At 51.6% G+C, this 27,237-nt stretch overlaps 1 protein-coding gene across 2 annotated transcripts; it reads right to left on the bottom strand.

Moving 5' to 3' along the window:
- Window positions 1-27,133, bottom strand: CTDSP2 (CTD small phosphatase 2). Of its 2 annotated transcripts, none has more exons than XM_003824826.5 (8): window positions 26,566-27,133; window positions 9,525-9,673; window positions 7,626-7,664; window positions 7,076-7,177; window positions 6,425-6,481; window positions 4,305-4,397; window positions 3,982-4,167; window positions 1-3,805 (listed from the first exon to the last, which is right to left on the bottom strand). In XM_003824826.5, the coding sequence occupies exons 1-8, from the start codon at window positions 26,627-26,629 to the stop codon at window positions 3,680-3,682; spliced, it is 816 nt and encodes a 271-aa protein (XP_003824874.2). In that variant the 5' UTR covers window positions 26,630-27,133; the 3' UTR covers window positions 1-3,679. The 2 variants fall into 2 exon arrangements, with proteins under 2 accessions (XP_003824874.2, XP_063449451.1); XM_063593381.1 differs by having other exon boundaries at window positions 7,608-7,664; window positions 26,566-27,128.
- Window positions 27,134-27,237: the final 104 nt, after the last annotated feature.

The following is a 27,237-nucleotide window of genomic DNA, read 5'->3' as shown; positions in this document are numbered from 1 at the left end:
TTACATTCCTGGAAAGGTTTTTTAAACCCACTTTTATTAATTAATTGTAAGTAATACAAATATTCCAAAAATATAAACAGACACTTAATGGCGTCCTGCATTTCAAGTTTTTGAATACAACAAATTTATCAAACCATGAATCTGTAAGCAAGGTAGTCAGAATCCCATAGCCCAGTCACAGTGGGAAGCAGATCCCCTACCCTCCAAATGGCATCTTGAAGGGGCAAAGCGGCACGAAATGGAACATGATAAGCAAAAAAGCTCACGAGGCCCAAAGAGGAGGGTCCGCTCCATGGGCAGGCCCTACAACGTTAAAAGAATGGGGCAGCTGGCCCGACCTCTGGCCTCCTCTTCCCTGGCTGAATGTAGATATTTACCAGCATTTAGAAAAAAGGAGAAAAAGACAGAACTAAACCCGTTTAGGAAAAAGGGACCGAGGGACAGCAGTGGTTAAGTAATCCACTGAGGACCTGAAGGGGAAAATGGACTTACCTTTCTCATATACTTGGCCTGGCTAGGACACTGGGTGCCAGACAGCCTTCTGAGGGGATTTTCTTTCTAAATGAGGCCTCAGGAACAGGTAGGGGCAGCAGAATAGAATAGCATCCATTTCCCAGGGAAAGACTGCCTTTACATTTCCCATGCTTTTAGCACAAAGCAGCGTCTGGGCCACTGTTACCAGAGGTGAGTTTATACATTTACAAAATGCTTAAAATCTTTGGGAAGCAGGAGGAAGCTAAACAGAAGGTCCCATGTTAACTGAAGGCAAATTCACTCAACCTCTCTAGTAAGGGACCCATGGGCCTACAGAGTGTCCCCTCTACAATGTGCAGAGTGGAAACCCTTACCTGACCCTTTTCCAAACTGGTCCTGTGTCCAAAGCTCCCCCTATGAGAGGGACACGAACATCAGGCTTTTGATTTAGAAGCCCAATCAGAGAGACACACTGTGTCCCTGAAGAGGCACCTTAAAAGAACTGAACCTGGCAGGTAGGCAGATTCCTGGCATGGCTTGAATTGGTGCTGACCAGGCATGGTGGCCTATTGCCTCCCAAAGACCAGTCTCAAGTGGGAGGGGCTGATGGTGGGAAGCCCTAGAAGAGAGTCTGGGATGAAGCGGCCTCCTCCCTGTCTTGCCCTCCAAAATTGAGTCTGGCCTGATTCCTTTGAGGAGCAAATTTTACAATCATCCCTCGCCCTAACACACGGTGAAACTGGAAACCCGACAGCAAATAATGACTAGGCTGGCTCTCGTCCACAAGAACAGACCCTGGCTAGGTTTGGCCGAGTAGCTTCTCTGGGGCAAGTGGGAATGGCATTGCTGTGGGGGAGTTGCAGGTGGGCAGGCAGGGTTCTGATGGGAGTGAGGCCTAAAAAGCAGGGGCTTCATGCAGATGCAGCAGGGACACTCCCACCAAGCCATCCTGGGCTTTGGTCATGGGTCCCACACCAAGCACTTGGACAAGCCTGTTAGGAAAGGGGGTGGCGCATGCTCTTCCGCCATCTGGAAAAACATGGAGATCCAAGGGAGGGCGGAAAGGGTCCTTGCAACTCAGTCAGCTTAGAGCCTCTTATTGCTTATTTAGTCAGAAAAGCCTGGCTGGGCCTAGACGGCAAAAGATTTGGCCAAGGGCTAACCCTTAGGGTGGGGCTTGGAAGAGAGGCCCCTCCTGCAATATTAGGATAGCAGCCTAGGTCAGGCCTTGGGTCCGAAGCCACAGCTGGCTCTAAGAGTCTGAGCTCCTGCTTTCCTTCAAGAGACAGTATATTTCTGGCTAGCACATGGGGTCCTTCTCCCTTTAGGTACACCGGGACCCCACAGGCACCAGGGAGTGATGCTGGCGGAAATGGCCACATGAGTTCTGGGGACTCTGTTCCACTTTATGATTCCAAAGAGAAAGACAAGGCCTTATAACCTTGGGACAAGGAGGGAAGGTGGCACCACAACGCTAGAGAAAAATGCCAGCCAGCCACCCCTGAGAGCACCAAGCTGCTGCTCTACCACCTGCTTTTCTCAAAACTTGTTAGTTCCTGAGGCTGGATCTAGGGTGTGGCAATGGAAGGGATGATGGGGAGGAGTCCTGAGTGGGTGGTGTCCCTGCACCTAAAGCAATTCACAAATGCTTTGTGATACCTGCCTCCAGGGAACACAGAGATGGGAATAGGAGCGCCCTCCCACCCCAGGAGGAGGGAGGGAGGGAGGAGAGAACCCCACCCACCCCAGGGAGGCCACGATTAAGGCAGTGATGCTGAGGTGGGGCTCCTTTTTGGGAGGCCCCTTGTGCTCCCAATTACAGCAGCACTTCCTCTTGTTTTCCACCCTGGGAAAACTTCCATTTCATGATGACTTTAATTTTAAAGCATTCACTATTAAGAACCTTTGAAAGCAGGAGACACCCAGAGTGCAGGTCTGAGGGGCTCACTCACTCCTGTTACCAGAGGCAGAAAGCATGCGCATTAGGCTGGCAAATGGCAAGAACACTCATTCCCCCTCAGCCCAGGAAGAGCAAGAGTTCTGAGGCCCTTAAGAGGAAAAGCAACAGCCAGGAAGGATGAAGGCTGGAACAGACAGAGCTCGGTACAGGACAGGCCCTGGGGGAAGACACAACAGGAAAAGAGCCCTGCCCAAGAAATGGGAGGGGCTGGGGCAGCTTAGTTCTTCCCAGCCTTTGGAACAGAAGTCCTTGCACCAGCACCAGCAGAGAATCCCTGAAGAGCAGACTTATGGAAATGATCCCGAGCTTAGCTGATCCACAAGCCATGGGGACACACGTCCACGCTTTGAGGATTTGTCTTTTCCCTGCAACCCCAGCGCCGCCGACATTCATTACAGGCCCAGGACTGTAACTTTGTCAGAAACAAACCAGGCCCAACACTCTGTGTTTAGAAAGAGAATTTTAAAACACAGTCAAAAGAACGGAAATCAGTTATCTGTCCTCTTCCCGGGCAGGGAGAAAACCTCCTTCCCCACAGGTTTGAGACTATGGCTAGGTGGTGAGGAAGGCAGGCTCAGCACCCCAGCCTTGGGGAGACATAGAAAAGGCCCATCCCAGGCACTCAGCCGGAGGGAAGCATAGCCTTTGGGCCACAAGACCTGATGGCCACTGGGTGCTGATCTGGAAACAAGTTCTCATCTTCCCAGAAATGTGATCTTTTGTCTGCAGCAGCTGGCTGGAGAAGGATTTCAGAAAGGTGTGTGCCTGGAGTACCCAAAGGCATACCCTTCCTTTATCCTTGGCATAGGCCTTACAACACTGAGGAAAGGCCATGGTTTGGCAATGGAGTCTTCAATAGTCTTCATCCCTATACAACTCAGTGGCTCTTAGGGTGACAGGAGAGGAGACAAGCTAACTTGGGAAGAGTCTTGGTCTTTCAGCTTCTCCCCCACTGAAACACTATACACTGGGGCCACAGTTCATGGCAAAACACACACACAAACACACTCTCTCTCACAGTCAAACACACATCTCAACAAGTTGGCGGCAGGTAGCTCTGGGTATCGTTGGTCTAGCATTCGCCCACTCGGCATCTAAGCTGTCCTAAAGCTCTTTCCAGTTACTTCTCACTGTTTCCGGGCCATGTGGTGAGGCACTCCAGCTTCTACTCTGTCACGCTGATCGTAAAGGCACAGTGTGGCAAAGTCCCCTACTGGGATGGCCGTCGCTTGGAAGCAGGGCAGGCTAAGGGGCCCGCAGCTGCCCAAGGCTGGTGTAGACGTCCTCTGCTCCGCTCAGCTCCTCAAAGATTGGGATCAGGTTCAGCAACTCAGTGTCTGCCATGTCATCAAACCAGGACTGCACAGGCACCTGGTGGGGGGAAGATGTGGTGTCAATCTCCCGACTGCTGCTTCCCCCTCCCTCGCCCCAGAGCCCTAGAGGGTGGCTGGGTCTTCCTGGAGGGGTGTACTTCTCTGGTGGAGCCCACAGTTCCAGTCTGCTTCCTCTCCCAATCCCTACCGTGGAGACGCATCAGGAGCACTCACTGCATTCTCGGGGTGGAATATGTAAGAAGCAGGCGAGTTGTCCAGGATGAGGGTCTTCCTCAGGTCCCTCCCCAGGCGGCTGAGGTCCTTGACGTAGCAGCCCTGGTGGAACACGCAAGACTCACGGAATAGGCGGGCCCGGAACACCCCACACCGGTCCAGCAGGTCTGTCACAGGGTCGGCATACTAGGAGGAGAGAAGATGCCTTAGTTTGGATACACTCCTGGTCCTCCTGTATAACCCTAGGGACCAAAAGGGAGCTGCTGGACCACCCCTGTGGCCACCACACCCACTCCTGGTTCTTCCCTCTCACCCCTAGGTACCTTGGCCAGGCTGGCAGTGAAGAGAACACATTCAAAGAGTTCCCCCATGCGTCTCAGGAACTCATCCACATAAGGCCTCTTGAGCACATACACCTGAGGAAGAGCAGAGCAGCCTGTTGGAGGCATCCCTGTGATGAAGGTTTGCAGCACTGGGTACCTTCACCAGTTACACAGCAGCAAGGAGCTCTCAACCCCTGCAGCCCAGCCTCCTGGGCTACCTGGCTGGAAGCCTGCGGCCCCCTGAGACCCCACAGACCCGGAGAACTGGCTGTACCCCCTCACCAGGCTTCCAATGGATCAGTGGTCCCAACCTCAACCTGGCTCAGGAAGAAGCGCACACACCATGTCCCAGGAGCCATCTCTGTTTCCGGCGGCGGACCATCAGCTGCCTCCAGAAACAAGTAATCAAGAATAGGCCTCACAGATGGAAACAGCCTATCCTGGATTACTTGAATCCAGCCACAGCCTCTATGGGAGCTTTCTGTCCTTGGCTCCGACAGGACAGTCTGTCCAGGTCATGATTAGGTAATGAATTGCACCAGGGAGAAGTGACTTTTTCCCCTCAATGACAATAGACTAGACAGACACCCTGCCGAGTCTTGCTCTGCACCCGATCTTGTGCTTGCTTCTGCCAGCCACCACTAACACCTTTGTCCACCGTTACGATCTTGCACATTTTGGCAAGTCCTTTGGCCACCTGACCCCCCATCGGTCTGCATTCTATTGCTTCCATGACTCTAGCCTACACAGCTGCTACTAGAACCATTTCCAAAAAGGTCCTTTTTCTTTTCTTTATTTACTTATTTTTTTTAGAGATGGGGTCTTGCTATGTGAGGCCAGGCTGGTTGTGAACTTGTGGGCTCAGGCATTCCTCCTGCCTTGGCCTCCCAGAGTGTTGGGATGACAGGTGTAAGCCACGGCACCTGACTCCCAAAGCTCCTTTACCTGCATTACTCCCGAGCTCAAAGAGAGTCGGCCTGCTGTGACTCTCCCTCCTAGAGTAGGCCTGAACTGGCCACCAACTCACCAGACCACTCAGAGCTCTGCAGGAACCCTCTGTTCTAGGCAGCCACAACTTAACTTCTGTTAGCCTGCCATTCCTTCGACCTCCAACAAGCCCCTTCCTCATCCCAGCTTTCATCAAGTCTGGCATCCTTTCACCCACCTTGGGCAGGTAGTGCTCCCTCATTTTAATCTCATCCTTTTAAAAATTATTCATACCCTTCCTTGTTAGCCAGGAGTTCACAGTGTATATCTGTTTGAAACTATGCCTTCATCTTTTCTACAAGGGTTTAGCACATCCCTATACCCTCAGCTAGACTGTCAAAGGGCTGCTGGACCAAGCCTAGTCCTGACCGGGGCCTGGCGCTGGGCATGGCAGGCCTTCTGGGCAAGCAAGCTGAGTAAATGGTCTTTCACTAGCAGTGTCACATGATCCTTAACCTGGGACTGCCTGGGCTGCAGGCTGGAGCCTGGTCTGTTTAGATTTGAGTGCTCTTTACATTGACAGACACACACTGAGCACTTCCTCAGGCAGAATCCAATGGAGGGCCCCAGGGAAGGCAGTCAGAGAAGGCTTCACAGAGCAGGAGATGTCTGGGCTGGGGAGGAAGAAAGTCACTAGCTATTCACAGTGGGGGTGGCAGGGGGAGCATGGGCAAGAGGGCATTCCAGGCAGAGAAAATGGTTACTACTGATTTCCCTGCCTGTTACAGGCAAAGAGATACCTGGTTAAGGTATCTTAACAGGTATAGATACCTTTCTTAAGGAACAGAGAAATGTAATAAATCATTTAACAGTGCTGGCCACGTGAGGGGATGGTGGTTAACAAACGATAGCTATTATTATTATTAAATAAAATGTAAACTATTCTTTTAAACAGCTTGGTTGCAAAGAGAAAACAAGGGAGACAGCTGGGTGGGATATGGGGCTGAAACTCTTTTTTTAAGGTGAGAAAGCCTTGAGTGAAAGATACCAATAAAAAGGGGAGGCTGGAGTTATAGAAAAGGGATCAACTGACAGAACCCAAGCCCTGAGACGGGTGGAGGACCCCAGTACAGGTGAGGCAGAAGGCAGACCCCCCACCCTCTGGGCTGGGTGTGGTCTGGCTGGCAGCTCACCTGGTGAGTGGTCCCCTCAATCTCTATAGGCACTATGAAGTCAGCATTGTTGATTGGCTGGAAGGCAGAAAAGTTAATGCTGTCAGCATGGTGGCAAAGAAACATGAGGCCCCCACCGTACCCCTAGGTGGGTGGGGAGAAACAGGTCTTAGAGACTCCTGGAAGTGCCTCTGGCCACCTCATTAAGGGGTTCTCACCCTAGTTCAAGATGTGATACCCCATTCTGGTTTTCCCTACTCCTTAGCACCTCCACTCTGACAAATTCTACCTGGGCTGAGAGTTTTGGGGCCTGAGTTTCCTGAGGAGACAAGCAGGGGCAAGGGCCAAAGGTGATCCAACCACTCTTTTAGGCCTGCCCTGTACAGAGCCCTCGTGGCTGGCTTTCTGTGCTATGTGGCTCGGGGGCAGATGCAGCCTGTTGGGAGTGACTGGAGATAGCAGCCCTGGTGGAACACACAGGGTTCCTACTCAACATTCTTCAGTGGGGCCTCTAGATACCTGTGACACCAGGGTGGCCAAAATGCCAGAGGCCTGGCCTTTTCCCTTCTAATCACTCTTCTTTCCTCACCTTTAGGCTGCCTTACACATCTGTTGTCAGATTCACAAGAAGGCCCAAGATAAAGGTAGGAAGGGTTCCAGACATTGAGTTACCTTAAAGGAGCTATGCACAAGGGTTTCATCGAGGTCAATGACCACACAGATCCTTCCTTGATCTTCCTCTGTCACCTCTGGGAGCAGGCAGGTCCCTGGGATCTAAAACCAAGCCAGGTTGCTGAGATCTGCCTACCAAGAAAGCCCAATTGTACCCCTTGGCATAATTATGGGAAGAGCTGGGTTGTTTGTGGAGACACAATCACCAACCCAGGATAGGCACCACTTAAAGGCCAGGAAGAAAGGAGTTGTTTCCTTGGTTTCAGCCTCCCAGTGGGACTATTAAGTGATCTGGACATTGGAGGTGGTGGCCAGGGCAGGTGTGGGATGGACAGCAGCTGTGGGAAGAGGGCATGGAGCACCAGCTGTCCCCTAAAATCTAATGCCTTGCACATAGCAGGCCCTCAACAAGTATGGGGAACAAATGGCTTCCCAGGTCAGGGAGGTGGCTGGCCAGGCACCAAGGACTATGCACATCACCCTGCCCGTGGAGCTGGCAGGGATCACAGGGTCCTGGCTTCTGAGTACTTACCAGGCCAGAGTCACATACCTGGTAGAACTGGTACTGGAGACACTGGAGCAGATCCGACTGAGGACGAGAAGGAGGTGGTCAGCGCCATCTCACCGCCTTTCCCACCCCATCCAAACCCACTGCTTCTGTCTTAAGCCTGGAGGGCAACTTTCTCCCCCAGACCCAGCCACCTGGAAGCTCCTACCATGTCAAAAGTGACTTTTCCTAGGAGTGGGGCAGGAAAAGGGAAAGGCTAGAGCTTCCTTTCCACATTAGGCCTGATGAAGGATGGAGAAGACAAGTGTCCCTGTTTTCGGCTGCCACTGCCTCTCAACTGGACAAAGTGAGGAACAGGGAACTCAAGTAACTGATTCAGGGACACAGAGTCAGAGGCAGAACCAAAGTCTGAATTCCTCACAGTGGCAAACTCTCGCTAAGTCCTTAAACTCAGGCTTCTCCTTGAGAACATGTTGTTTTCCATGCCCTCCTTAGGGGTTATGTGGGGGAACAAGCCCTATAAAACATCAAGTAAGCCACATTGTGGGTACCCAAAATGTGAGGGGAGGGAGTGCAGAGAGATCAGCAAGCCCCCCACCCCAATTTTTGCTAATACAAATGTTATGACCGCCGGGCGCAGTGGCTCACGCCTGTAATCCCAGCACTTTGGGAGGCTGAGGCGCGCGGATCACCTGAGGTCAGGAGTTCGAGACCAGCCTGATCAACATGGAGAAACTCCGTCTCTACTAAAAATACAAAATTAGCCGGTCGTGGTGGCACATGCCTGTAATCCCAGCTACTCGGGAGACTGAGGCAGGAGAATCGCTTGAACCCGGGAGGCGGAGGTTGCGGTGAGCCAAGATCGCACGCCATTGCACTCCAGCCTGAGCAACAAGAGCGAAACTCCATCTCAAAAAAAAAAAAAAAAAAAAAAAGTTATGGTTTTAAGTGTTCTTAATGAAAACTTTGAAGAAAAATTAAAATCCTAGCACTTAAACAATGTGGCATTCAGTGTACTGCCTTCAAATCCGTGTCAGCAGACTTTTTCCAGAATGCTATATAATTACACACTCTGCCTTTTTACTTAATGTTGCAACTCAATACTTCTCCATGTTATTGAGAACTCTGTAAAAGCTAATCACTCAGTAATACCGTCATGTTGTATTTTATTTAACCATTTCCCCTACTGCAAAATGCAGTGATTTTTCACACTGATGTATGTCTTCAGCCTGGTCTTGAGAAAAAGGAAGGACAACCAGACCTCAGTGTTTCAGAGAAGTACCACTGGCTTTTGGGGCAGAATAATTTTTGTTGGTTGGGGCTGGCCCCACCTGTGAAATACTAGACATATAAAAAATACCCACAAAATCCCAAATGCCTTGCATGAGTACAGGAGAGAACTGCTGACAGGAGTTATTAACAGCATGGTAGAGTTTCAATTCCTTGGTTCCCTGTAACTCAGGTAACTTGGAAGTTAGCTTTGCATAATTGAGAACAACAACACAGGCTTTAGAGCCAGAGAAATCTAAGTTCAAATCCTGACACTACTATTTATTAACCATGAACTCTTCAGGTGCTACATAAACCCTCTACATAAATCCATATCTGCAAAGTGTGAATCCTATGATCTCCTTACAGGGCTGCTGGCTGGATCACATGAGACAATATATGCAAAGCACCTTGCCTAGTTCCTGGAACCTGGAAGGATCAGGATCACAGGGGCCCTCAGAAACCACAGTGACATGTGAATGGCCCACACCGCAAAAGGGAAGGAACAGAAAGGAAATACACTACTTATGGAAGGATGGAGGAAGGGCCCCCTCTCAGCCAGAAATCTTTGCAACTTCAGGCAAAGCTTCCTTGTCCGGTTGCCATTGTCTGCAGGGATCTCCCATTAACAGTCCCTTCATTGCTGGCATCTTACCACCCCAACCCACCTACCTTAGCAATGGTGTTTGCTTCCTCCTTATACGCAGCGAGCTCAGTGGAGGAACTTGACTGGCCAACATGCTGGGCGCGAAAACAGCAGAAAAAGGCCTTGAAGATGTTACGTCCACGAGGCTTCTTAGGAGAGGACTTGGAGACCAGGCCTAGGGTGGAGAGAATGACAGAGGCTTTAGCTCTAGGGACATTAGTTTCTGTCCACAGATACTACCATGCCCATAGCTCTTCTAGTTTGTAAGCTCTACTAGGGCACACAGTATACGGCTGGTGAACAACCACATACAGTTAACAGTCAAACATACACGTTTATTCCAGCCTTTTCTCTTTAAAGCAGGAATGTCAGGAATCCCCACTCTCTGGCTTGGGAGACCTGAGCTACAGAGCATTTGTTTTTCATTCCATCGGGGAAGATGGGGCCAGGCATAGAATCAAGGTGTTCTGCTGCTCCAGCTGCAGCACACTCAAAATTAATTCACGAAGATAAAAATCCTCCCTAACGTCAATTCCCAGGAAGACCATCGGTTCCAGACAACGGAGAAACCTGGTCCCCTTTGAGTTAGTGGAGCTGTAGTTCTGTTCAGCATCAGCTTCCCTAGATACTGGGTTAGTGGAGGCAGAACTGAGCCCAATTTGCCTAAAAACTTCAGGCTAGAGGCCAGGTGCGGTGGCTAACGCCTGTAATTCCAGCACTTTGGGAGGCCAAGGTGGGTGGAGCACGAGGTCAGAAGATTGAGACCAACCTGGCTAACACGGTGAAACCCTGTCTCTACTAAAAATACAAAAAATTAGCCAGGTGAGGTGGCGGGCACCTGTAGTCCCAGCTACTTGGGAGGCTGAGGCAGGAGAATGGCGTGAACCCAGGAGGTGGAGCTTGCAGTGAGCCGAGATCGCGCCACTGCACTCCAGCCTGGACGACAGAGTGAGACTCTGTCTCAAAAAAACAACAACAAAAAAACAAACAAAAAAAACAAAACAACAACAACAACAAAAAACCACTTCAGGCTAGAAACAAGAGACTAGGAACTCCAGAGCAGCCCCAGCCCCAAGGAAGAAACTACACTTTTTGTTTACAGCCTTGCCTCCCCTCCTCCACTCCAGCAGCTCTCTTTAAGGCCCCCTCCCCTCAAGGATGGAGAGCCTAATTGGTAAAACACAGATACCATGGATTAGCCCCTTAGAACACACATTCGCAGCCTCAGGTTCTAGGCTGATAGCCTTGCTTCTGCACTGCAGCTGCTTAGTCCTACCTTGATAATTTGGGCGGTGGAAACAAAGTCATTTTATTTTTATTGATTTTATTTATTTATTTTTTTGAGATGGAGTTTTGCTCTTGTTGCCCAGGCTGGAGTGCAATGGAGCGATCTCGGCTCACCACAACCTCCACCTCCTGGGTTCAAGCGATTCTCCTGCCTCAGCCTCCTGAGTAGCTGGGGTTACAGCCATGCGCCACCACGCCCAGCTAATTTTGTACTTTCAGTAGAGATGGGGTTTCTCCACGTTGGTCAGGCTGGTCTTGAACTCCTGACCTCAGGTGATCCGCCCACCTCGGCCTTCCAAAGTGCTGGGATTACAGGCGTGAGCCACTGCGCCTGGCCACAAAGTCATTTTAATAGAAGACTTGGCAAGACATCCCCAGAAAGGCCAAGCAGATACAAAAAAAAAAAAAAAAAAAAAAAAAATTATGAGCATTACAGGATCAACTAGAAATGGACTTAAGAATATCTTTTGTGCTGGGTGTGGTGGCTCACGCCTGTAATCCCAGCACTTTTGGAGGCCGAGGCAGGTGGATCACTTGAGGTCAGGAGTTTGAAACCAGCCTGGCCCACATGGTGAAACCCTGTCTCTACTAAAAATACAAAACAGCCGTGCATGTGGCACGCGCTTGTAATCCCAGCCACTTGGGAGGCTGAGGCAGGAGAACTGCTTGAACCCGGGAGGTGGAGGTCGCAGTGAGCCGAGATCATGCCACTGCACTCTAGCCTGGCCGACACAGCAAGACTCGTCTCAAAAAAAAAAAAGATTATCTTTTGCAAGTTCCTTTTGCTATAGATGAAATTTTCTGATGACTGTTGAGCAAGAGTGGAAAGATACAATGGGCACTGTGGCCAGGAGGTGGCGCTGCACAACCACTCACAGAATGGTCCTTGGTCCCAGTTCTCTTCTCCAGAGGGTCTTGAGTTTCCTAGAGCCTGAGCAGGAGATGGGCCCAATGATTAAACCCAAGCCATTCCAGTTTAAAGCACAGGGCAAACTACTGTGCAGGAAAATGGATGCCGGAAATGCCTCTGTCTTTGTGGGGAAAAGAAACGAAAGCAGAATGTACCACGAAGGACAAACTGCCCTGTGTTGTTCCTTGGGACAGAGATAAAGGGAAGAGGAAGACAATGTGGTAGGGGCTACCTAGGAGCAACACACCCAGAAAATGTACCAAGGTGGCCCTTGCAGAAGTGGGTAATGGAAGAGCCATTTAACATCCAGTTACTGGGCTGCCAGTACCCCCTGGAGAGGAGCAGGGAAAGATCAAACTATTCCCCAGGACCAAGGGTGAGAAAATGGCCTTTACACAGCAGTTGGACAAGTACAGTCAGCATCACCTAGGATAAGGGACTCAGCTCTGCCTCAACAGAAAGGCAGAGGACTTCCTGCAGGTGCAGGCTCAGCCTCCCCAGTTGGCCGGTACAGAGCTTGCGCGCGTGCTCTCTCTCTCTCTCTCCTCCCTGGGTTAGGCCAGATTCCTTAACATTGGTATGGCCATTGGAAACTTTTTAGAAAATGACTGGGGCTTTCCAGCAATTGGCCTGAAAGCCTGGACATCACTTTCAAGCTCCTGGCTCTGGAAGAGGAACCAAAATTTCCAGGGACAAGGATTTTGTCATGAAGTTGTGCTGGGGACATCCCCCAGAGCCCTTTATCAAGGAGAAAAAATTCAGCAGAGCCCAGCACTCAAAGAGACCAGGATAAGCTGAGCACGGTGGCTCACATAGGAGGACTGCTCAAGCTCAGAAGTTCAAGACCAGCCTGGGCAACATAGCAAGACCTCATCTCAAATTTAAAAAGAAAAGACAGGGCGGTCGTGGTGGCTCACACCTGATATCCCAGCACCTTGGAAGGCCGAGGTGGGCGGATCGCCTGAGGTCAGGAGTTCGAGACCAGCCTGGCCAACATGGTGAAACACCGTCTCTACTAAAAATACAAAAAGTAGCCGGGCGTAGTGGCACACACCTGTAGTCCCAGCTACCTGGGATGCTGAGGCAGGAGAATCACTTGAATCCGGGAGGCAGAGGTTGCACTGAGCTGAGATCGGGCCACTGCACTCTAGCCTGGGCAACAGAGCGAGACTCTGGCTAAAAAAAAAAAAAAAAAAAAAAAGAAAAAGAAAAAACCAAAAGACAGCAAGACAGAGGTTCCTTGGACTTTCCCTATTTCTATGCTGAAATTGGAGGGAAAGGACAGCTTCCCCACCTTGCCTGTATGGCTCACATTAAATTCTAAGCTCAGGGACTCAGGACAGACGCTGACACAAAGCTCCAAGACCAAAGCTGAACCATCGCTTTCCCTTTGGTTTATGGTTTCTTCATGCAGAACCACAATCAGAGGCTTAACCCGGGCACAGAGTCTTTTTTAAAAGGCCACACAGCCTGGGCTTTTCCTGAAGAGAGGCCGTCAGGAATGCACTCAGCATCTTAGTGACAGACGCTGTGAAGGCTGAGTAATCCTGAGAGGTTGGGGGGGTGAAAGGGGCAGCTGGCTGGGGGCATGGAAAGGCCTGGCTTGCGCCCGCTGCAGGGAGCCCAACAGGCAGAAGCGCCTCAGTCCTAGACGGGGAGGGAGCTTGGACTCTGCAGGGGATGAGGGTCTTCTCAAAAACCCAATGTGGCCGGCAGCCCCTGGGCCTCTGAGACCACAAATGCCTTGACCTTGGGGGCAGGAGCTTGAAGCAGAGTACCTCAGACCCACAACAACAAGGTCAATACCTCAGGCATCCCTCATTCCCCACTCCCTTGATGGGGCCCTGCTTCCCTCCATCCTTTTCCAGGCTGGCTGTCCTCCCTTCCTTTCTAAATACTACTCCAGAGAATTCATCAGAATGCATCAGCCTCTCCCAGCATGACTGCCTCCCTGCAAGGCCTACAATGGCCCCAACCCAGTGCATTCATCAGCCTCCGTGACCCTCTGCGTACCAGGTGCTCAGTAACTTTGCCTGGCTGAGTGAATGACTCCAGGGGCCTCCAGGGCCTGTCACGTCTACAGAGCTAGGACCTGGGGAAGCCTCCACTAGTTTGCAACAGCCCAGAAGAGTTAGATAGAGAAGCCTCCTTTATGTGAGGAGAGGAAGGTGAGCACTGAGGGAGCTGGGCCCCTGAGGCAAACCACTGAGTCTTTCTAGGCCACCGCCATGTTTACTGAGCATCAAGGATGTGCCAGGTCTGCGTTAGACACTTGACATCATTACCTCATTTAATCCTTACTATTAACACTTCGGTAGGCACTAGTTCCCCACTTTACAGAAGGGAAACTAAAGCACAGAGAGGTTAAGTAACCTGGCTCACGGTCATGCAGGTAGTATGACAGCAGAGCCAGGATTTGAACTCAGATCTGCCTGAACCCAGAGCCCAGGCTCTTAACCATTACCCTGTATAGGGTCTCATACACATTTACTCATGCAACAAATGGGAGGTGTAGGGGCACTCTCAAGGTCTCTTCTGGAAAACTTTTTTTTTTTTTTCTCTAAGACAAGAGTCTCATTCTGTTGCCCAAGCCGAAGTGCAGTGGTACAATCATGGGTCACTGCAGCCTTGATGTCCCAGGCTCAAGCAATCCTCCTACCTCAGCCTCCCAAGTAGCTAGGACTACAGTCTTCTTGGGAACTTTTGCTCTCTGCCTCTCTAGGATGAGCTGGTAAAGGACCAGTCTGGGGTCTAGCCCCTACCCCTTGCCCCAGGTTTTCTTGGGCAGGATGTCAAAGTTGGAAGGGGTAAAACAGCACAAGGCTCTGGGATTCCACTCCAGGGAATCCACCCCCACCCCTGCCTGCACCTGCTCTGACCAGCAGATACCTCTGGGGGATCAAGATGACAATGGGGCAGAGGAGGAAGGAGGGGTTGGAGCCAGGAGCTTTGGTCCAAGACCTGCATTGTTCCTTGGGTTTAAGGGTGAGGGAACCACAGAGTTCAGAGAGGGATCTGAAACTTGTGTCAAAGAGCCTTTCAATGGCTCCTTTCAGCCAGCACTCAGCATTGTGTCCTTGACAGCCAGGTGCAGGCCATCCCCTACCCATCTGTGTGTGATGGGGAGGGGCACAGCCTGCCTTTCCAGGAGAGGAACACTGGGCACAAGAGGATTTACAGGCCCACAGGGATTTCCTTCTTTAAAAACAGAACAAAAAAACAGAGGCCGGGCATGGTGGCTCATGCCTGTAATCCCAGCACTTTGGGAGGCCGAGGTGGGCGGATCACCTGAGGTTGGCAGTTTGAAACCAGCCTGACCAACATGGAGAAACCCTGTCTCAGCCGGGAGTGGTGGCTCACGCCTGTAATCCCAGCACTTTGGGAGGCCGAGGCGGGCGGATCACCTGAGATTGGGAGTTCGAGACCACCCTGACCAACATGGAGAAACCCCGTCTCTACTAAAAATACAAAATTAGCCAGGTATGGTGGCACATGCCTATAATCCCAGCTACTCGGGAGGCTGAGGCAGGAGAATCGCTTGAACCCAGGAGGCAGAGGTTATGGTGAGCTAGAGATCATGCCATTGCACTCCAGCCTGGGCAACAAAAGCAGAACTCCGTCTCAAAAAAAAAAAAGGAAAAAGAAAGAAACCCTGTCTCTACTAAAAATACAAAATTAGCCAGGCGTGGTGGTGCATGCCTATAATCCCTGCTACTTGGGAGGCTGAGGCAGGAGAATTGCTTGAACCCAGAAGGCGGAGGCTGCGGTGAGCCAAGATCACACCATTGCACTCTAGCCTGGGCAACAAGAGCGAAAATCCGTCTCAAAAAAAAAAAAAGGGATGAGGTCTCACTATGTTGCCCAGGCTGGCCTTGAACTCCTGGGCTCAAGCAATCCTCCTGCCTCATCCTCCCAAAGTGCTAGGATTACAGGCGTGAGCCACCATGCCTGGCCCCCGTAGGAAATTCATTGTACATGGTTTCCCCAACCAGGGAGGGCAGGACTCCAGCGGATGCCATGTAGCCCCACTACGAGCTGCTCTCCCTCCTTCATTCCCTGCTACCCTCTGCGGACACCCAGCCCTCCTCTCCTGCCCAGATGCAGATGTGCTTCTGCTTTCTCTGCCCCAAACATTTGGTTTGGGGCTAGATGTCTGAGAGGACTAGCACAGACCCAATGAGGGAAGCAGCTCTGGCTTAAGAAGAAAGTGAGCTGGTGGCTGAAGACAGGGAAACCAGGCCAGCCATCCAGCTCACTGCTGCGAGGCTTCCTACTGAGGCGGGGTGTGAGGAGAAGAGGGGATGTGAGGAGTATGCCCCCACTGAGGATCATCAGGGCTGGGGTCCAGGCTCTGCCAGTTACTGACTCAGCCACACAGCCTTTTGGAGCCTTAGTTTCCTCATCCATAAACTGGGATAACAGGAAGCCCTCACTCAGGACTGAAAGGATAAACGAAGTTAGAGAGTAAGGCACTGTGCTAACTCTAAAGCTAAATGCTGCGCTTGTTTTAATTAATTATCCAAGGGGAGATGACCACTAAATGGCAACATCATGGGCCTCATTCCAGGAGGCCAGCAACAGACCAGGAGCCCTCCCACCATCATCACGTGGATGAAGCCCAAGAAGATGAGGGAAAGGTGCCTGAGAGCTCTGATCATGAGCAGGTTTCAGAAAGTCAAAACAGCCCCTATACCTTCTCCCCAGTCCACAACAAAATTTGTTTTCCAGCTCACAAACTCCCTGACTGGGTATTCTGTGAAAAACAAAAGCAAGTAAGACTGTTTCACTTGAGACAAAAATCGCTGTCTCCCCTGGTATTCATCCCCACTACTCTCAAGAAGTATCAGGTAAGGACACTATTTGCCCCTATGCATGGGCCGGGGTAGGTGGCTCAAGCCTGTAATCCCAGCACTTTGGGAAGCTGGGCCGGTTGGATCACTGCAGCTCAGGAGTTCAAGACCAGCCTGAGCAACATGGCAAAATCCTGTTCTACCAAAAAAAATTAGCCAGGTGCACCTGCAGTCCCAGCTTGGCAGGCTGAAGTGGGAGAATCACCGGAGCCCAGGAGTTTGAGGCTGCGGTAAGCCGTGATTGCACCACTGCACTCCAGCCTGGGTGACAGAGTGAGATTTTGTCTTTAAAAAAAAAAAAAAAAAGTGTACATGTACAAACACGTGAACACGTGCACACATACACACAAATGAAGACCAGAGTGACCAGGGCAACACTGTTTTTAATCTTCTCCTGAAAGTCAGGTCCAGATACCACTTTTGTCAACAACACAGCTTTGTGTCCCAGCAAAGGAACTCCTCACACATCTGCCTGCGATTCAGCAGAAGGTAACCTCTGAGGCAATCAGATTTTAACAAGCCCATTCAGGTAGAAAGTTGCTTTCTTTTTTGGTTCATCCCCAGAAGTACTTCCTTCCCCACCACCTCCCATCCCCCACAGCAAAGGACTTAGCCTTAGCCTGGCTATCACTATAAAATGGCCCCTCTGAGGGGCCTCCTTCCTCTCAGCTATTGGAGGAAGGAGAGTATTTGGAGCATTTCCGGCCCTTCTTGGACGGCTGCCTGAACCCTGCAGCCAAGACACATTTGACTGGGACTCCCCCATGGAGAGAAGTCCTCCCAGGTCCTCTGCAAGGGGCATCTGTTCCTTGGCTATGGACATGCCCTAAAGTGCCAGGTGGACGGAAGAGCTCCTGGGACCAGCAGGTGAGTCGGCAGGGAACAAAAGAGGGTGAGATGCCTAGACAGCCCCCACACACAAAAGACTGCAAACAATGGGGAGGGTGTACTGCTTTCATGCCTGGCCACTGACACTGTTCTCTACAGCTAACAAGCAAGGCAGGACCGGACCCAGCTTAGCACCGGCTCCTGAAGTTCCAAAAAGTAGCTGTGAATCTAACTGCATGGGCATTTTTTGAAAAAAGCAGTTTTACACTTTGGGGGGCAAAGGCGGTGGGGATCACTCAAGGTCAGAAGTTCGAGACCAGCATGACCAATATGGTGAAACCCCATCTTTACTAAAAATGCAAAAATTAGCAGGGTATGGTAGTGAGCTCCTGTAATCCCAGCTACTCCGGAGGCTGAGGCATGAGAATCACTTGAATCCAAGAGGCGGAGGTTGCAGTGAGCCGAGATCACACCATTGCACTCCAGCCTGGGGGACAGAGCAAAACTCTGTCTCAAAATAAATAAATAAATAAATAAATAAAATTAAAAAAATTAAAAAGCAGTTTTAGCCATGTTGTTTGGCCCATACCAACATGTTGTATGCTAGTGCCCTCTCTGCACCAGCAACTGGGGCAGCTCTACCTAAGCCAGTGTCTCCATTAGTTCCCTTTCCCTGGGCAGGAGAGCTCCCTATATGGCTGTCTCTTCTTTCAGACCTGAGTCCTTAATGCCACCTGTGGGGCGAGGGTCACAGGTCACACACTTTCTTGTCTCTGCCCCTTCAGCAATCTGTTCTCTGACCTCAGCTAGAGAGGTAAGAGGACTCAGTTTTGGGAGCAGGGGATTTCTGGCAAGTTCTAAAGCACGCTGATTTCAGAATCAGCCTCTAAAGGAGGTACTGCCAAAACACCCTCCTGGGCAGCTCCAACGTACTTTAAAAACGTGCTGGGTTGGGGTGGGCCTCCAGAAGTAGCAGATCCTGGACCAGAGACAGAGGAGGCGTTTCCTCATAGACAAGTCAGCTGCAGGCTCAGCCCTGCAAGCCCCACTCAAGAGGACTCTTGGGGGATGTCAGGAAGTGATCTAATAGCCCACAGGGCAGCAGGGACAAGCCTGAGATGCCATCCAAGAAAACTCAACGGACTGGATCCTGCCCCTGCCTCAGCAGGAGACCCTGCCCTATGTAGCACCAGCCAGAGCAAAGGTATCATTGTGAGGGACTGGAAACCACACTTGCCTACCTGGAGTTACCCCTCCTTCCCCCTAAGGAGGTGTATAACAAGCCCCTGTGGGAGGGGCTACACACAGACAATCTCTCAGTGAGTGTTTCAAGTTCCTGCCTTGGTGCTGTGCCCTTGACTCCTGGAATGCTTAGATATAGTTGAAGCCTAGGAAGAATCCACTGCTTCTTTCCCTTCCAGGTATGTAGGCCTGCTTTAGGTTGATACAAACGTGAGCTGGAGAAAGCAGTGAGGACACAGGACAAAGCAAGGGTATCTGTTCTGACCAGGGAAAAATACAGTGGTGACACAAGGCACCCAGACTTGAGTTCGAATCTAGGCTCTGCCATGTGTAAGGTATGCAGCCATGGGCCTCAGTTTCTTCATCTGCAAAATGGGAAGACTACCTATTTCTCAGTGTCAGAATTGCAGGGAGCTCAGGGAGTGTCCTGGTCCTAACAAAAGCTTTGTAAGTGTCAACTGCTACTCATTAAGTGCAAAGTACTTTCATACTCTTACCTCAGTCTCCATCTCAAAATGTTCACATTAAAGGGACCATAGAGATTTCTTCTAACTCATTTCAGAGGTAGTAACAGGGCCAAACTGGAAATGATGTTTTCCGGGACTCCACAAAAACCAGTCGCACACACACATACACACTCATTGAGGCTGGCCAACCAGTTCCTCCTTCATATGGCTGGCCTCTGCAGAAGGAATGGAAGGAGTCTGCCAGGGAGGCGCCCATCTCCAGGGACATTCTCCTGCTCCCCCCACACCCCTCAGCTTCACCTATGACCAGCCAAGCCATATAGGTGAGTCCACTTGAGAAAGCACTGATCTAGAAGTCAGGAAATCCAGCTCTTGCTCCAGTTCAGCTTTTCAACAGTTCCGTGGCCTTGCTAGGGCACAATTCTCTGGGGTTCAGTTTCCTCATAAGCCAATCTGGAAAGGTTTCCCCTGCATGGTCCCTTAAAAGGTGGCTTCACCTGAAGCATGCACCTGAATCATGAACTCAAAAGCACTCTAAAAGGTGAAATGTTAGGCCGGGCGCGGTGGCTCAAGCCTGTAATCCCAGCACTTTGGGAGGCCAAGGCGGGCGGATCATGAGGTCAGGAGATCAAGACCATCCTGGCTAACACAGTGAAACCGCGTCTCTACTAAAAATACAAAAAATTAGCCGGGCGTGGTGGCGGGCGCCTGTAGTCCCAGCTACTCAGGAGGCTGAGCCAGGAGAATGGCATAGACCCAGGAGGTGGAGCTTGCAGTGAGCTGAGATTGAGATCGCGCCACTGCACTCCAGCCTGGGCGACAGAGCAAGACTCTGTCTCAAAAAAAAAAAAAAAAAAAGTGAAATGCCAGACAATGCAAATGTCTGACTGACACTAGCCATGTACCCTTGGGCAAAGTCCTTCCCTCTCCCTGTGAAAGTTTTCCTTACCTGTAAAGTGAGGTTAATTCCTCTTATTGGAAAGGAAAAGTTGTCAGGAGAACTAAGTGAGATACGAGATATACAATGCTAGGAATAGTACCTTGCCTATGGCAAGTACTCTATAAATATTGGCTGTAACCATTACTGGGTAAACAAGGATGGATCATTACTCTGTCCATTTACTCTGAAAACTTTAGGACTCCCCTTGAAGAACCACAGATCTTTAACATACAGTAAAACGGGACCACCAAGAGGAATTTTCCTGCTCGGGGCAAAACAGGCAGTTGGGGCCACTGCTGTGCCTACCTGGCTCTTCTCCAGGGGCACCTGTCAGAGCCACAAGGAGCATTTGGAACACATGCATGCCTGACCCACCTGCCCATGCGCTGATTCAGTAGATCCCAGGTGGGGGGTCTGTATTTTTAGCAAGTGTCACAGGAGACTCTGATGTGTGTCCCTGGCTGAGAGCCAATATCTAAAGGTTGCCAGGGTCTCTGACTAACCCAGGGCTAGAAGGCAATTCAGCCAAAGTCCCCTTGGCCCCTCTCCCCACCATACCTGCCTGGCTCAGTGTTTCTGCAAGCCTTAGAGGACTCATGCCTAGGATCCAGTTTTCTTCTCTAGGGGTAGTTCTGTGTGACGTGAGTCAGAAAACCTGGGTCTGCTGTCTCTACCTGCAGGCCCCTGTTCCTGTGAAAGAGGGGTCCTAGCTCTATTCTGCTGCGGGAACAGAAAAGCTGGGATCTACTATCCAGGAAGCCTTCTGCAGGCAATTTGAGCCTTTCCATGAGTCTGCTTGGCTCTCACTGGGATTGGGGCCATATTTGTTCCCTGGGAACAATGCAGGTGGGAAAGTGCAAATTCAAGAGGATGGAAAAAGCTGTGGCAAGAAATAAAAGAAGGTATAGAATAAAAAGAGAGTAAGAGCAAAGTCTGATTTGGGGGCATGGGGGTGGGGGAAGGACTAGAGCACCTGGGAGGGAAATGGAAATGTCAGATCCACTCAGAGATCAGGTTCAAGGCTAACTCCCAGAATAGCTAACATAAAACAGGGCATACACACTTTTGCCTAGAGGGAGGCTGTGGCGCTCACTGGAGTACCCTGTGATAACAGATCCTGGTGCAGGCATACTCAGACCTGAAGGGCTGGGCATCTTGCCAGACAAAGAAACTCCATTCTATTTGGTCTCTGGTCCAGAGATGCTTCCAGTTTTAAGTCATCAACTTATCCACTTTAATTTCTAGTACTTTCTTTGTAAGATTTGCGTGTTAATGTGCTCATCTGCATCCCAGTTCAGAACTACTACTCCATTTCAGAAAAGTGAGGGAAATATGTCAGGGCCACACCCAATCCCACGTTCCAAAGACAAGCGAGTTAATTCCATGCTTCCCAGAGCTGGCCAGACTAAGACAAGATGAAAAGCAGATCAATGCTGCTTTTGTACTTTCTCAATGTTGTACCCCAAAACCACAGCAGCAAACAAATAGCTTAAGAACATCTATTTCTCTTCAAACCCCATTTTCTTTTTCCCCCTCTTATTAAAATTACCTAAAAGAAACCTCAATCTCTCTGAATTCATTAACTCTCAAAGCAGACAGTGAGAGAATGTAGCATATAGTTGTCTTGAATATTCGTTATATCCATATTTGAGAACCTCTAAGGAAGTTTAGAGACTCACAGGGGGCACATGCCTGGCCTTCTCCCACCCCCAGATGCCCAGGCACCAGACAGAATGGCCAAAGTCCCACAGCCCAGCCAGATAACAAATCACATCCCAAGTCACATGACACAAAGGGGTCTGTGCAGCAAGGCTGTTTGTAAGCCTAAGAGGTTGATCCTTCCAGAAGGCCCAAGCCCCCACAATCAGTGTCCCCTCTGACCCCCGGCCACCTGTCTTGAAAAATAAAACCCACAAGACTACGTGCTGTTTACACTGTGTCCTTGGGGGAATGGAGGAGGGCGAACAGAGTAGTCTAACTATGTAAAAAAGGAGGACATTAATATTTATCAAGCACCTACTAAGTACCAAGTATAATAGAAGGGTAGATATCATTATTACTACTTTATAGATAAGTTACTCAGAATACTAAAGTGATTTATCAAGTCTTATTGCAAATAGGAAAAGAAGGTATTTGAACCCAGGCCTGAAGCAATTTTGCTTCAGAAACAATGCTTTGAAGTAACAATGAAAACTTTAACCACCATCCCTGACCCTGGTCCCCACTCTATCCAATCTAAGAACCAAACTTATCATGATGGGAATAAAAGACAATACCCCAAATTACCCAAAAGCTAGCAGAAAAAAAAATTGTAGGAGGAATTGAAAGGGAAGCTATGTATTGATATGTACACACATACACACAATCCCATATATATTTACATATTGTCTTTCTTTTCCATGCTTATTTACAAACACTTTAATTCTTCACAGGTTGGGAGCATCAATTCACGTTGGCTAGAAATGTGACTTCTTTAGTATTTACCATTTTAACAAAATCCATGATAAGGGATTTGGAAGGTCCCATGGAGAGGATGAAATGACACCTCTCTGCTACCCCGTTTCTTAAAGACCTCTACGGTTGAGAAGAGAGGACAAAGGAGCACCCCCACCTCTGCCATCCTCCGAGGGATTTTTCACAGCAATTCCAGTGCTGCTCAGTGGAAAGCTCTGCAAGTCAACTGCAAACCCCCAGCCCCAGATGTTAGGCATTTACAAACTTTGTTGCTGATTTATCAGCGCTCCTCTGCAATTTTGGGGGCAGGAGCAAACACAAGCTTAAGTCACCACGCAGGCTCCAACCCTTACCCAAAGATGGGGGAAAAACTCCAAAGGAGATGCAGGAGGGAGCCTCGGCAGTCACTGTGAGAGCACAAAGAGGCCAAGACCCAGGGTAGGCAAAGGAAGGTGAGAGGCACCAGCAGGGCAGGAGGAGGAGCCAGCTATAAACATGCAGGCTTCCCGCCCCCTGCATAGCAAGCTATGGAAGGAAGCTCCAGCAAGATTCATGTCTAAGCTTTTCAAGTTAAAGGCTTGGCTACATCTACAGTGAACGGTGTCTGAACAACTTCTTGAGGGAATAAGGCAGAATTTCTCCCTTATGCGGATAACAAAAGAGCTAGCCATCCTGAAAACTTGCCACATCGTAATTTTCAGGGATGGTCAGTCTCTCAGAAGAATCCTTGCGATTAGCTATCAGAACCTGTCCAGTTCAGCATGTGAGAAGGTAATCCAGGGCATCATCGAGAGGAAGGGGCATCAGGATTCATGGACAACAAAAAAATCTCTGATTCCTCCAAAAGGCGTGTGGGTCACTGAGCTCCGGAAGAGGCTGCCTCCACCAGGTCTCATTTCACGTTGGGAGGTTACAGCGTGGGTCTTGTTTCCTTGGCTTTTCCCCATCTAATCCCAAAGCCAAGGTCACAACCTCTTAGCAATGGGGTGACAATCTCATATAGAGCTGCAATAAACAGCCATTCCTGCCAAGCTGATATTAACATTTCTTTTTTCTTTTTGATGTTACACACAATCCTGTCCTTGCTGTACCAGAAAGCCATTTCACCCATCTGTCTGGGAAGATGATCCAATTTTGGTGCTTTTATCATCAATGCTTTCAGCAACTTTGTTCTACTTCCCCTACTGTAATTACTTTTGAATCATCAACGCACCCAGACAGCCTTAAACCTCAGAGAACAGAATGCTAAAAAAGAAAAAAAAACCTGCAATGGCAAGTAACTTCACTAAATAGCCACCCAAGCTAGGAGCAATTTGTTTCTTTCCAGAAATTTGCTTATTAATAATAAGTACCTCACACTCCTTCTTCCCCTTTTTCCAAAGGCAGGCAAGGCATGGAGATGGGATGTTGTGGAGAGGACGGAGTGGGGAGAAGGAGGAACTCCAAAAGGAGCTAATGAAAACGTCTGCTTCCCCCGTCCCCCAGCTTTTGTTTTTTGTTTTGTTTTGAAGACGTAGGTTTTGTTTGTAAATGATGTGGGACTCAGAAAGTTGGTTTAGTGGTTGCTGGGTGCCTAAGCAGCCCAGGAAGAAAGTATGTCTTCTCCGGAATGCAATCAAATTACGTGGGGAGGGGCCGGGCGCGGTGGCTCACGCCTGTAATCCCAGCACTTTGGGAGGCCGAAGGGGGCTGATCACCTCAGGAGTCGAGACCAGCCTGGGCAACTGGCGAAACCCCTGTCTCTACTAAAAATACAAAAAAATTAGCCACGCGTGATGGCGCGCGCCTGTAATCCCAGCTACTTGGGAGGCTGAGGCAGGAGAATTGCTTGAATTTAGGAGGCGGAGGTTGCAGTGAGCTGAGATTGCGCCACTGCACTCTAGCCTGGGCAACAGAGTAAGACTCCATCTCAATTAAAATAAAAAATTACACGGGGAGGGAGAGACCCAGTGGCTGCTGGCTTAAACCACACACACAAAAAAGGAGAAACATTAACTCCAAGAAAAGCCAACACCAGCAACTTAACACTGTCAAACCAGTTGCTTTGCTTTCTGCTGTTATCTATTCTGTAGCCTGCCATTCACCCTGGTGGATGAAACTTCCAGCTCTGATTTCTAAGACGCCCCGGCGCAGTCCAGCTTTCCCTTACTCCTCGCGTGGCCCCACGATGCCCAAGGCACACTCCCTGCAAGAGAGTCCCTGCAAGAGAGGAAGACCTAGTGGGGAAGCACAGGGCTCCTCCCCCTACTCATCACCACTGCCCCCTCTTGAATCCCCCCACATCTAGGTTTCTTCCCCTCTGGCTAGCTCTTAGGGTCTTTTCCTGGGATAAAAAGGGAGTGGGAGGAGTCAGGAGTGAGCTATAAACACACGCAGGCTCCCTTCCTTTTTCAGCCATCAGCACAGTTGAGCAGCCAGCAGAGGCGGTGAAGTTGCTGCCTGGGTCACAGCCTGGTTAGTGATGCAGCCAGGAGAGCAGAAATCATGGCAACACCGAGGTCAGGGAGGCCGGAGCCTTCTCGGGGGTTGGGATCTGAGTAGGCAAGGCTCATCCCTTCTCAGGGCAGGCTTATTTAAAGTCCGGCCAGTGATGCAAGAGGAACACACTGCCTCCCTCCCCCCACCCTTCCCCCCTCCCAGCTCCTCTCGTTCCACTGAGGGAATTTGGGAGAGGCTGACACCACCAACTCAGCGGCTTTGCCCCTAGGGAAGTTGGGGGAGCTCCTTGGAACGTGAACCCCAGGAATTAGTGACCTGCTGACTAATGTTGCCAAACGGGGAGACGTGGGGCGCACGAGGCCCCGAAGCTGGCCGCCCACCAGGCTCTAGGCCTCAGTGTGTTCAACTGCAGCACTGGCCCTTCGCGCTCGGTGGAGAAGGGGAGGGAGCGCTCCGGATTCGGCCCCAGGAGCCAGCTCCCGCCCCAGCCTCCGGGGCCAGGTGGCCCCGGTCGGGGGGCTCTCCAGAGAAACGCCACACTCGTCCTTACACCCCGCGGAAAATCTGCCGCTATTTTGGACACATTCCTCAAGGCCAAAAGAAGAACGTGGCGGAGGGGGAAAGAGTTTCGAGTCTCCCACTGTGACCAAACTAAGAGGTTCCACCCTCGGGCCCCAGCTTTCTCCCGCCCCGGGAGAGGCCTCGGCCTCCGCCTCACCCCCGCGAGGGCCTGCGGGCCCCCTCGCGCCTCCACCTGACGCTCTGGAAGGCGGGGGCCGCCAGCCGCTGCCCACAGAGAACTCGCACTTTTTCGCTGCGCGATTCAGAACCACGCCGGGTCTGATGCCATCCGGCGAATTATGTAACCAGGGACACCGCTCCCGGGCTAAACAAACGCGGCTCTGTGTGTGCAGCGGCGGCCCCGGGGGAGCGCACCGGGCAGGGAGGGGCTCTGGCCGGGCCTCCGGGTCGGGCTTGTTTGCTCAGCGAAACTGGCCAGAGGCAGCCGGGCGGGAGCCCGACGCCGCCAAGGTCCCGGGGCCCGCGCTGAGCCGGGAACCCGCCACGTCTGGTGTGCCAGGGCCCGGGCCCCTCCCCCACCGCGACCGCCCCCGCCTCCAAGAGGTGAACTTGGTCCCAAGTCCCGCCGGACGCCGTCACCGCCAGCTAGCTGCCGGAACGACCTCGGGCTTGGGGGGGCCTGCAAGTGCTGGACTCCAGTCCCGGTTCCGTTCCACCTGGGGCTCCCTCCGTCACCTTCCTAACCCCTCCCCGCGATCCCGGGGCAGCCGCGCGCGGCGGTGAAGGAAAGTGACGACCCCACCCCCAACTCCGGAGGCGGTGGACGCGGAGTGGCCCAGTGCTTCGAGAGCGACCCCTCCGTTTCTCAGCCCCGGGGGGGAGGGGTTGCGGGACAGGGTGACAGCTGCGCCGAAGACGCCCTTTCCGCTCGGGCGCCGGGATCCCCGTGCAACCCCCACGGAGGTCTGAGTGCCAGCCGGGATGCGGGGGCGGATGGACCGGAGGGGTCCAGTCGGGATCGCTGGCTCTAAGCCCTGGAGGTCAAGGGCCGAGACCTGGGTTCGGGGCTGTGCTAGCCCCCTCCGCGCCCGGGGGCGACGCAAAGTTTTGGGAAGTTGCTGCCCCTACCTTGCTTGGTGAGCACCAGGGCGTCTTCCCTCCGCGCCTGGGTGATGATGGAGCCGTGTTCCATCTAACAATCCCGCGGGCCCGGGCTGGCTGGGCGGGAGGACGGGCGGGCGCGCGGGCTGGGCTGGGCTGGGGGGCCTGGGCGGGGGCCCGCTCCGGCTCCCGAGACTCCGACTTCCACAGCTGTTCACATCCCCCCTCTCGTTTCCTCCCCGGACCGGGAAGGGAGGCGGCCTGTACAAAGGGCGGGCGGCCCGGGCAGCGGCTCCCCCGGGTGCCCCCGGCCCCGATCCCCCAGCGGCAGCTCCGGGCTCCTCAGTTTGGGTCCAACATGGAGAATCCGGAGCGAAAACAAGAGGAGGAAATGGGACACGGGGCGGTTTCCAGGCTCCCCCCTCCCCTCCGTACTCCAGATAAACAACCCGCGGCTGCAGCGCCCACCCCCGCGCGCCTCCCGGCTCTCGACTCGGCCTCTTCACGGCCAGCTGGAGCTTCCCGCTGGGGGCTGCGTCCTAGGCCCTGGGACCCTCCATCTGTGAGCGGCCGGGGCTGCGGACAGTCGGGAGCTTTGCTATTTTGTTACGGAAAAAGCGAATCCTCGAGGGGGGTGGGGTGGCGGGCGGGCAGGCTGGCGGGGGAGACTTGAAACCGTTCCGGTGCTCCGATTGGCTC

The sequence above is a fragment of the Pan paniscus genome, chromosome 10 (genome assembly GCF_029289425.2).
Source record: "Pan paniscus chromosome 10, NHGRI_mPanPan1-v2.0_pri, whole genome shotgun sequence".
Classification (NCBI taxonomy): Eukaryota; Metazoa; Chordata; class Mammalia; order Primates; family Hominidae; genus Pan; species Pan paniscus.
Note: the sequence above shows the minus strand (reverse complement) of the source record. Positions and strands in the feature narration are given on the sequence as shown.